Raw genomic sequence first — 11315 nt, 5'->3', positions numbered from 1 at the left:
GTATCGGGGCGTCGCGGCGCCGAATAGACTGGTGGAGTCGGGGTCTAATATAGCGTGTAGTGAGATGAGGAGGGCAGACGCGTTTCTTCTTCTCAAAGTATTTCCCAAATCATCGCCATTTCATTGCACAGCGACTTCGACACGAGAAGGAGTGCGGAATTCATCAAATATTTCGGCAGATTCGTACACGTATCATGGAGATAAGATGCGTAATGGTATTATGGTGATAACTCCCCAATGACTTCCTCCTGCTCATCGACTAACGGTTTCGCAGGACGCGTACGACGTGCATACGCCAACAATCGCAGAAGCCCAGACGGAGTCATTCCTTCAATACGATGAGCCTGGCCTATCGATTCCGGCTTCGTCAATAACAGGACCGCCCTCTCGTGCATAGAAAGTCCATGGATGGAGGCGTAGTCTAGGTCAACTGGCAGCCTCAAGTTCTCGTCCCTCTGAAACACTTTCATCTCGTTCGTTTGACGGATAACATAAGGTGCGTAGACGGATTCGATCCAGACTCTATTCTGAATGCGTGGAGAGAAATCGTTGACTTCTGGGACCACAGCCGCGATATCAGACATTTGGACACCGGCTATTCTCAATATCTCGAATGCTGTCCTACGACTCGTATCATTGCCGACTTTGAATCCATATTTGATCCAGTTGGGTGGGCTGATGGCTTTCTCGGTGAGAAAATCGGTGAGCATCTTTATTTGCAACATTTCGTCTTGGTATGCTTGCCATCTTTTGTCACTTACAACTCCGGCTTCACGACCCATTTCAGTGAGTCGTTGATCCGCGTTGTCTGCTCTAGCACTCATTCTGTATTCGCTACGAGATGTGAACATACGATATGGTTCAGATACGCCTTTGGTGATAAGATCATCAATCATTATTCCAATGTATCCATCACTACGTGATAGAACCATTGGGGGCAATGACTGTGATCTGCGGCCGGCATTAATTCCAGCCACAACACCCTGGGCTGCGGCTTCTTCGTACCCCGTAGTACCATTGATTTGGCCTGCCAAGAAAAGGCCACTGATAGCTTTAGTCTCAAGACTGGCTTTCAAACTTCGCGGGTCGACGTAATCATATTCAACTCCATATCCTGCTTGCAACATCTCAACATTCTCCAACCCTGGTATTGTTCTCAACAATTGTTCTTGAGCATCAGCAGGAATTGTCATTGATATGCCATTAGGATATACGACATCGCTTTCGAAACCCTCAGGCTCGAGCCAGACAATATGTCGTTCTCTGTCGGCAAAGCGTATAATTTTGGACTCGAGTGACGGGCAGTATCTTGGCCCTTTCACAGACTCTCGAATATGGATAGATTTATCAAGATTTGCTCTTACAACGTCGTGAGTGGCCGCGGTAGTGTACGTTGCATGGCACAGTAGCTGATCTTTGACAGATACTGTATCGTTCATATAGCTGAATGGCATAGGCGGGTCATCACCGTACTGCACAGCGAGCGACGAGTAATTGATACTCGCCTTGGCCAATCGCGGCGGGGTACCTGTCTTCAACCTTCCGAGTTTGAAGCCAGCGTCTTTCAACGACTTGCTCAAACCAAAGGTTGCAGCCTCTCCCATACGCCCAGCAGGGTAGCACTCGAGGCCAATATGAATTTCACCCCCGAGGAAAGTACCAGTCGTAATGACTACTTGATTTGTCGGTATGATCTGACCAGATTCTAGTCGCACACCAGTTATCCTCCCACCAAGAGCATTGGGATCGTCGCGCACGACAATGATATCTGCCACACTTCCAGGAATAATGGACAGATTGGGATACGTTTCCAACTCATGGCGCATATGGGTTTTGTACAGATCTCTATCGATTTGCGCTCGAGGTCCCTACCATCGGTCAGTCGTCTCGTTCCAATTGAGTAATCCCTGGAGTTTGATGCTACCCAGACAGCAGGTCCCTTCTTCTTGTTCAAGACCTTGAATTGGACACCAGCCTTATCGATTATCCGTCCCGCGACACCGTCCAGCGCATCGACCTCCCGCAACATCGTTCCCTTTCCAATCCCCCCAAAACTCGGATTGCACGAACATACTCCTATATTATCGATCTTCGGGGTGATGAGGGCAGTCCTCGCACCAGACCTCGCAGCGCCAGCACATGCTTCCGACCCAGCATGACCTCCCCCAATCACGACGACATCGTAAGGTCTACAACGGGAATTAAGTATGGGATTGAGGGTATTTTAGGAGTGGTGGCGAGCTACCTTGTGCTTTCGGAGACATCTGCGAACCGCCGGCGTTGAAGGTTGAAAGTCTTAAATGGTATGCTGCGAGATATGGGTATGCGACGGGATGCGACGATGGTTTTCTGCATTCTTCAAGGCCAGAGAGGGTGGAATTGCGACGGTCGGGTGGTTCGGGTTGGGACTGAGATTCTTTTCGCGATTGCGCTCGGCGGCTGATCTTCGCTCGGACTTTTGGCCACGCATGGGTAGCTCGACAGCATCGACATTGCGCAACAACCACAAACGACAACCACAAACGCCAGCTTCAGGATATCATTTTTGGGAACGATCACGACCAACCGTTGCGCAAAGGAGAGAGCCTAGAATTTTGAAGCATATATATTTGAGTTCGCGTATGACGTAGCCCTACTGGCATAGCGCACATTAGAACACAGTCGGTATCACTTGGGACACTTTAAGCCCTCCCGGTTCTGAAGCCATCCAATTCAACATCATTAATGGGGGATGTAAGCCTCTGGAAAAATCTTTAGGTTTCTAGGCGCAGTCTGTTAGAAAGCATATATTAGACGGCCCACGCACTCGTTGCATTTTTGAATCATAACGCCCGGAAAGGTTGTCCTTCTCAAGATTGCACACCACCAATGATAACCAATAAACCAGGGGAATACTGTCTAGGAATGTATTAGATACGGGTATCTGGTCCACACGCCTTGGAGGGCGGTTTTTGGTGGATGCTGAAATCTGATGTCATAATTCAAGTGCCCAGGTGCTCCCTAAAATCTCTAAAATCTCTTTGATGATATTTGCGGAGCCAAGAATCGGATGAAAAAAACCAACCACATTTCCATTATCAGAATGTATTCCTCTAACAATTATTGCCGTTGCAAAAAAGCTTGTTCGTCAAAACTTGCCCCACTAGAAGGTTAGCCGCTCGGTTACTCAAAACCACACAAATCTGTGTTACTCCTAAACAAAGAGAGTTAGGGGTAAAAAAGACAAAAATCATTTGACAACTGAGCGATTCGAACGCTCGCGGATTGCTCCACTGCGAAACTCGTGACTTGGGAAAGCCAGCCTGAACACAGCACCTTAACCACTCGGTCAAGTTGCCTCTTGATTGGTTCAAAAATGTGCTTACTTTAGTATATAAACGTAACAATTTCTGCGCGACGAAAATAAAATTGTTCCTAATTCGCTCTTCACTTAACTCTCAACTGAATACGGTTGTTTCTCTCTACAGATGGGACAAATCCAAGCAATGCGTTACTGAACACTGTCGTGTCTGCGATTCAAGATGCATGGATCAGCGCAAGAAGCAAAATTAGGGGTGGAGTACGTCGCTCTATTGACTAATGATCGCTCGAGACTTGATAATGTTCTCAGTGCTGATGATAAAGTTTACTTGAATAATTCCTCCATATTTCTTCAACCAGCCCAAATCCCCAAGCCTGAACGAACTCAGGTTTTCAGCATCCACCCACTAATCGACTGTGATAGTGACAAAAAGAAATGTTTGCAGAATGTGCCGTGGGTTAAATCGGATAGAACAAAAGAAAAGCGTGGTAAAGATCGTCTACCTCGACAAAATGAGGTGTTAATAAAAACCATTGACCCGGTGGACACCAGCCAGCCGCATATGTTCCTTACACAAAAAGCCTAAAACAAAGAGAAATTCCAAGCTACGTAGTCAACAGCTGTCGCTGTTAGTCAGGCAAGTTGACCCAAAACGCCGTTGTCGCCTGCTCCCTCAAACTACTGCATGGTATTTTCAAGATGTCGTAACGCCATTATTCATATCTCGAACATAATTCCCGGCTTCCCTGCCGGACCCCACAACATCCTAACGCTGCGAAGAGTCTAGGTTTAGTAGTTTGCGCAGACTGTTCTCCATCCCTTGAAGATCCGTATTCTTATTTCCAGATGAAACGCCGTATGATAACGAAGGAGAAGGAGATGCAACCTGAGACGATGAGCTCCTAATAAAATTGCCGTGATTTGAATTCATGACATTGCCGTATATTTGAGAATTAATAGGTGAATGAGCAAATTGTGTGTTGCGGTCAGGTGTCATTGAAGGAGTTTTGGTAGGAGTAACTTCCTGACGAAGACCAGAGGCACGAGCAGAATTGTTAGATTGGTACATACCCCTCCGCTCTTGATTTTGATGGAAGCCATTTTGTTGCGAAGGAGGGGCCATAGCTGGACTTCTCTGATTATTCGGAGAATAGGTAGAATTGGGAGTCATTGGAGATGATCCAATGGTTGTTGTAGTGTGATTTGGAGGTGGAGAGACCGTATGATCAGAGAAGAGGTAGGCCTTCAATGCTTCAGACCGCTCCAAGGCATTTTGCGCATCCTCACGGGGACGGTTCTTTTTGGCAGCGTTAATACGATCAGAATAAGGAGTGGAGAACGCTGGGCCAAGAGAAGCCCCAGGACTTTGAGGACCATCTAATTCCATCGCAAACATGCCACTACCACCGGTCGAAGTCCTCTGGACATGACTTGGTCGTCGCTGGCTCCCGACTGCTGGCGGTGTTTGGATATTTCGATGGTCTTGTGGTGGGGGGAAAGGGCCTGTAGCTTTCAGAGCAGGATTAAGTGAGCTAGCACTCCGCGCCCTTTCCTTTTCCGCCCTGTCTGCTCTGAAAAAGAAGTCAAGTGGTGACTCTTCTCTTGGGACTTTGTCACCCAAAGGTAGTGTTGCGGGAGGGGTTGGTGATTCTGCTTCGGACAAAGAGGCTTCTTGAAAGGACCTAGTTGTCTTCAACCCAGGCGAGTCTGGCACAGATTTGGAGTAGAAGCTAGGTATCGGAAGAGCAGAAGGAGCAGGTGAGGCATGAAATGTTGGTCCGGCGAACATTCCATTTGACGGTGTATTCATCGGTTTGGAGGGTAGCCCAGCAGAGCTCGTACTTCCTAGTGGAGGGGTGGTACGATCCCGCCCTTTCATTGCGGGTGATGTCGTTACATTCTGCGGCTTATTTTTCTTGTTTCGCGACTTCTGTTTCGATCCATTTTCGCGGGCGGTCGAGTTGGTAGCATTCTGAGCTTGATTGTTTCTGCGAGGGGTTCGAGGAGGAGTGGTTGGTTGAGCGGGGTAATTCATATTGGAGTTCGTGTCGCGCGAATGGGCCTGCGAGTTGAGATGTTGTGGGTTTTGAGGTTGTTGCGAAGAAGGTGTAGTGTTTGGTATCGGAGTATTACGAGTCTGACGATATCTTCTCGATGGTATGTCTTCAGATGACATAGCTCCCTAGGCTTATAAATAGACAGCCACGATGGGAGCAAAATGATAACAGTTGAATAGCGGAGAGCCGCAAAGTGACAGAAACTGGTGCTAGGTAGTTATGTTCGAGCAATGAAGCCTTCCCTAGAGCAATGTGCAAAGAGGTGGAGGTTGATCGCTGGAGAGGTCGCTTGTGTCGCAAAAGAGATAGCTTTGTGTTCTTCGGGTTGTGCAGCTGGTAGAGTAGGTTTCCGAGATTATGCAGTTCATTGTTCTTTCTTGAAAGGTCTACCGGAGAAGTTTGATGTGGTGTCTCGGGATGAGGTTGGTTGTTTGGTAGTGGGATCGGGAAGGAATGGGTTCGAGGAGGCTGATGACAAGACGCGGGCGCGAACGGTGGACAGAGTCGGCCGCCGTACCTCCATCTCAAGATGCAATTCGCCGCATTCACTTCTACGTAACAAACAAGCAAGTCAAATTCAACCCTGCCATTCATGCTTAATTTACACTAAGCTGCAGTCAACGCCGTTTCACTCTTACTACTCGTGCCAGACGAATCTTCTAATTTAACGACCCTTGTATTTCGCCAGTCCTCGGAGCTCGACAACACAATATCCTGCCTAAGAGTACCCCTCCATCTCGAACTGCGGAATCCGAACCACGACCAAATCAACAATATGGCAGACGTAGATATGACTGATGCCCCATCTGGGTCAACGGCGCCAGTCAAAAAGGCAACTGGGAAATCCAAGGCTTCTGGAGGAGATGGTGCTGATGGAAAGAAGCGTTTTGAGGTCAAGAAGGTGAGGCAGCTCCTTACACCATACCTCATATGGCATTTACTAAAGACTTAACAGTGGAACGCCGTCGCTTTGTGGGCTTGGGACATTGTTGTAGATAACTGCGCGATCTGCAGAAACCATATCATGGACTTGTGTAAGCTTGCCTAATGCTTCTATGGCCAATAGTGCTGACCTCCAGTACAGGTATTGAATGCCAGGCAAATCAAGCATCGGCGACGAGCGAAGAGTGTACCGTTGCGTGGGGTATTTGCAATGTCAGTTACTCCTACTGTTCTATAATTTCTAGATCGCTAACATCTCGATAGCATGCTTTCCATTTCCACTGCATCTCTCGATGGCTTAAGACGCGTCAAGTGTGCCCGCTGGACAACAGAGATTGGGAATTCCAGAAGTATGGTCGATAAAGGACAGGCAGATGGATGAAACATACAAAGAAAACCGAACACCATAACGATGACAATGGAATTGATGAGAGCTTTTGGGGGGGCATTGAAATGCGTACGAATACAAGAAACCTAGTCTTTACGGGTTATTCAAGCTGGTGCCCACCAGGACTGCAGGCGCAATAGAGGCGATGCTGTGGTGACGGCGTTCGGGTATGCATATACAAATAGGAACGGCGTGGGGATATGACATGTGCTTCTCTGCATAGCATTTCTATGATGCGGTAAATGTACTACATTTTTGCGGTTCTTGCTTCCTATTTTCCATTCATCTCGAGCCGAAACGCCATCCCTATACCTATGCCCTTTGTGAATCTTATCCAACGACCTGCCCATCAACCGTGATTCCTTGCGAATCTTTTGCTACACCTCCCACCGGTAACCATTTGATCGGATGGCGATTGAAGAAAGGCCATGGTGGAACGACGAGTGCCATTGTGAATGCTGTTCCAAGTAATCCCGTTACAAGAGCAAGCTTGATATCTTGTTTGATGTGTCCAGCAACGAAAGCGATCACCTAAACCTGGTCAGCGATTGGCACCACATGGTGACGTTACCACCTACTCCGAATAACGACAAGAGAGCTGTTGCCAGAAACTCCGCAAACCGCTGCCCTTCGAAGTCCTACAAACGTCAGTGAACCATATCCCGCAGAAACGATTCATTACGAACAATTTGGCCCTCGGCAATATCTCGCGCTTTATCGAGTATTTGGTCTGCCATCTTCAATCAAGATTCAGTAATTCCAGTTGATGTTGCGTATAGATCAGATTTTGTGAACTGTAATTCTGGCCTCATGCTTCCTTCGAGGCTGCGGGACAAGGTTGTACCTGGCACGTGATAGAGGATGAGGCTGGAGCAGACACTTCTAAGTTCGGCAACTCTTCATTGCTTGGCACTTTATGAAGTCATATGCCTCATATATTTTTGGGCAAATAGAATACTACCTATAGATTGGAGATAAGACTCTTGTGGCGAAATATACAAGTGAATGTGCAATATCTGACATTACGTGGTATAAACCAAGCACAGTCATCTCGAACAAAGAGGTTTTTACCAAGACCAGTCGCAGCCAGTTAGAGGGGTGGACCTCATCGGTTGCAAAGCCTTGTTCCTTGACTGGTGCAAAACCATAGCCTCTTCATCCAGACGCCAGTCGTAAAAGCTTGAGCCATATTTGACATGCGCTCGCTCTTCCTCCCTTTCTCCTTTACAACAACAAACCCAAGGTTTCGAACCAACCTCCTGACCCAAATCGACTAACCTCAAATCCAGAGTTTCTCAGATCCCAACATCGAATCTGAGTGACCCAAACCCGACTGTCCATCACCGCTTGTGTGTGTCGCGGACCGATTCCTCACCCTGACCGGTATCGTCATTGTGATCATTCCTATCGCATCCGAAAATTTTGCACGACAACCCTACGAATTCACCAACCACAACCTCACATATACTACCTACCAAGAAATAAATCCGGAAGAGTTGCACGATTTTGGAAACACTCGCAGTTCTTTTTCACCACAAGACCAAACGAAATTCACAACATCGCCTCGGCGGCCATAATATAACAACCACCAAGTTGGCGGGACTCGTACTTCACAAGTTCTCCTTCATCCGTCCGCTCCTCGGCCCAAAAAGCTGGGCGTATTGCGGAGGCGACAAGAAGCCTCCATAATTGGCCCTACGAGCTACAACAGAAAACATTTGGAACACAACAGACATAAAGATAACTCCCACGAGGAGATTGGGCGGATAATCCACCATTGAATACTGTGTACAGGGCATATCCTGTGCAAAACCCTCTATCAAATTGACGCCAACACGCGGTGGGCGCTCGGTGCGACCCGCCTTATTACCTTGAAGGCGCTTTTGGAAGGATAGTTGCTGGTCTGAGTTGGTAGATTTGCCGCAGGCTTTGGGAGAACTGAAAGGAGGAAACCACGTCAAGTATCCGTTACAATGTCGGACCACGAGGATACCTTTTCCAACACTGGTTACAGCACTCCGGTGCCTGAACTTGATGATCATACACACCAGACTGCTTCTGTGCAAAAGCAACGTTCTCGAAGGGGTACCGTTGATACTATCCACAGCTTCAATCCCCGAGGTTCGACCAATCCAGATCTTGGACTCGTCAACCAGGGACTTTTACACACCACTCCAAGAGATTTTGAACATGCCGTAATCGACGAGGAGCATTCTCCGAGCAACGGTCGACGTGGGAGTAATGTCAGGAGCCGACGTGGAACTGTTACCACCATCGATCCACGATCAACATCTCCGCCCAACTCTGTGAAAGCATTTGCTGACGCCCGTCGACGGGAGCGTGAACTTTCAACAAACGACCCAATCTCTCCAAAGGGTCTCGTTGAGCCCAGAAGACTCGATGAGTGTGACCTTCGACGAACGACATCTGCTGCAAGCCGTCCTAGTCTTCACAGCAGACGATATACAAATGATAATGATTCAAAGAGTCTAGCCGAGTCAATCAAGTCTGAGGCTGAAGAAGATGTTTGTTTCCCCCTACACAATACTGGTAACAAGAATACTCTTCAAATCGATTTTGAGGAGTTGGAAGCATTCATTGCCGAGGAGGAAGATCGAGAGAAGACTCCGCCAAAGGGCCAACCCCAAGCACGGGTATTCAATGATCTACGACCACAGAAAGCGGGCCAGATGAATATTCCCACCATTATAACATCCGATGGAGACTTCATTGAAACGGGAACTCAAGACTCGTCGATCATGGACGAGAAAGTCAGAGATGAAAGTATGGAAGAACTTCCAAGCGATACTCAAACCGGCACCGACATCAACCGCTTCGAATTCTTCTCGTCTGAAGGAGAGGCAACTATCCACGCAGCAGAATTTGGCGATTTGATAATGCCAGGAGAGGACGTACGAACCCTCTTTAGCCTTCCGGAAGGCGGAGAGGAAGACGGTGTTTGGTGGCTGAACATGAACAACCCAACAGAGGAGGAGATTCGAGCGATTTGCAAAGCTTTTGGAGTTCATCCACTTACCATAGAGGATATCGGGACCCAAGAGGCAAGAGAGAAGATTGAGCTATTCCCATCTTACTACTTTGCCTGTTTCCGCTCCTTTCATGTTGAGCAAATCGAAGGAGGACAGGAGTACGAGCCATTCAACATCTATGTTGTTGTTTTCCGCGAAGGCACGCTAAGCTTCAGCTTTTCTCCTAACCCTCATGCCGCACACGTTCGTAAGAGAATCACGATGTTGAAGGATTACGTTGCTCTTAGCAGTGACTGGATCTGTTATGCTCTGATGTAAGTCATAATATCTTCAGGAGTTATGCCAATCATGCTGACGTTTTTTCTAGTGATGACATTGTTGATTCCTTTGCACCCATCATCACCAAAATCGAGCATGAAACAGACGCCATTGAGGATGAAGTTTTCGTTGCTCGTAATGATGATATGCATTCTTTCTTGCGAAGAATTGGCATGGTCAGAAAAAATGTTATGGGCTTGATGAAACTCCTAGGAGGGAAAGCCGACGTCTTGAGAGGTTTTACGAAGCGATGCAACGCCAATTACAAAGTCACGCCTCGCATGGACATCGGCCTCTATCTTGGTGACATTCAAGATCACGTTGTTACCATGATGACCAACTTGGCTCATTTCGAAAAAATGCTATCTCGAAGTCACAGCAATTATCTTGCTCAACTCTCCATCGACAACATCACACAAGGAAATCATGCGAACAGAGTTCTCAGCAAGATTACTCTCTTGGCATCCATCCTTGTCCCGCTCAATTTAGTCTGTGGTCTGTTTGGCATGAACGTTCACGTTCCTTGGGGAGGAGGCGATAATCTTGGACCATTTTTTGGAATCTTTGGTTTCCTTATTTTCTTTACCATCCTGAGTCTTTTCCTTGCTAGAAGAATGCGCTATATCTGATGGAGGAAGAGAAAACGATAGATAGAAGGTGATGAGGTATCATACTTGACGCATTAGAAGTGACGTGGACGGTTTCTTTTTGGATAGAAGCCTCTCAGGGCATCATGCGACCTCAGACATGGTTTAGTTCATGAGTAACATATTTATATAGAGATTTCAGTTAGATGAAAAATCTGTTGGTAGAACCTGCGCGTAATAATGAAATTGCATTTGGTCTTTTCATGTTCATGACTGCGGATTAACGATATCGAAGTCTTGTGACTCGTAGCTCTATGCCAATCATGTCTCCCGAATAGCATGTTTTCTGGAAAAAGGAATACTGTACGGGTGAAATACCATCTGTCGTTGCGTTGAAGTAGTGAATTCCCCCTACCTGAAAATTTAGGCCCAAGCTCCATCCCATGCGCGCATCACCTCGAGGTCCCAAAATTTCGAAGCTCCCTCAAACCACACGCATACCAACAAGTCGCATAGCCATCTTCCACCGCACACCCATCTTCCACCACGCACCCATCTTCCACACAAATAACCCACTCAATCACACAGTCGCACAATCACAATGGACTCCCCATCCACGCAACTCGACGGCAACATTGATCTCTCGAAGCTTTCGGATAGGGATAAGCAGGAGCTACAGCAGTTTCTGGTTAATGAGACGCAGAAGGCTAGGATTCAGCAGAGTATGTCCTA

At 47.4% G+C, this 11315-nt stretch overlaps 5 protein-coding genes across 5 annotated transcripts; 2 read left to right on the top strand and 3 right to left on the bottom strand.

Annotated features, from left to right (window-relative positions):
• Positions 1 to 218: 218 nt before the first annotated feature.
• GLAREA_01077 (FAD/NAD(P)-binding protein) lies at positions 219 to 2355 on the bottom strand (the record flags this gene model as incomplete). Its single annotated transcript, XM_008085835.1, has 3 exons — positions 219 to 1868; positions 1925 to 2189; positions 2246 to 2355. The coding sequence occupies 3 exons, from the start codon at positions 2353 to 2355 to the stop codon at positions 219 to 221; spliced, it is 2025 nt and encodes a 674-aa protein (XP_008084026.1).
• Positions 2356 to 4067: 1712 nt separating this feature from the next.
• Positions 4068 to 5477, bottom strand: GLAREA_01076 (uncharacterized protein; the record flags this gene model as incomplete). Its single annotated transcript, XM_008085834.1, has 1 exon — positions 4068 to 5477. The coding sequence occupies one exon, from the start codon at positions 5475 to 5477 to the stop codon at positions 4068 to 4070; it is 1410 nt and encodes a 469-aa protein (XP_008084025.1).
• Positions 5478 to 6133: 656 nt separating this feature from the next.
• GLAREA_01075 (RING/U-box) lies at positions 6134 to 6682 on the top strand (the record flags this gene model as incomplete). Its single annotated transcript, XM_008085833.1, has 4 exons — positions 6134 to 6259; positions 6314 to 6392; positions 6443 to 6497; positions 6565 to 6682. The coding sequence occupies 4 exons, from the start codon at positions 6134 to 6136 to the stop codon at positions 6680 to 6682; spliced, it is 378 nt and encodes a 125-aa protein (XP_008084024.1).
• A 336-nt stretch (positions 6683 to 7018) lies between these two features.
• On the bottom strand, positions 7019 to 7425 carry GLAREA_01074 (uncharacterized protein; the record flags this gene model as incomplete). The annotated part of the gene is made up of 3 exons (XM_008085832.1): positions 7019 to 7219; positions 7267 to 7326; positions 7375 to 7425. The coding sequence occupies 3 exons, from the start codon at positions 7423 to 7425 to the stop codon at positions 7019 to 7021; spliced, it is 312 nt and encodes a 103-aa protein (XP_008084023.1).
• A 1236-nt stretch (positions 7426 to 8661) lies between these two features.
• On the top strand, positions 8662 to 10625 carry GLAREA_01073 (CorA soluble; the record flags this gene model as incomplete). Its single annotated transcript, XM_008085831.1, has 2 exons — positions 8662 to 9992; positions 10046 to 10625. The coding sequence occupies 2 exons, from the start codon at positions 8662 to 8664 to the stop codon at positions 10623 to 10625; spliced, it is 1911 nt and encodes a 636-aa protein (XP_008084022.1).
• Positions 10626 to 11315: the final 690 nt, after the last annotated feature.

Source organism: Glarea lozoyensis (genome assembly GCF_000409485.1).
Source record: "Glarea lozoyensis ATCC 20868 chromosome Unknown GLAREA3, whole genome shotgun sequence".
NCBI lineage: Eukaryota > Fungi > Ascomycota > Leotiomycetes > Helotiales > Helotiaceae > Glarea > Glarea lozoyensis.
This window is presented reverse-complemented; position numbering and strand designations above follow the sequence as displayed.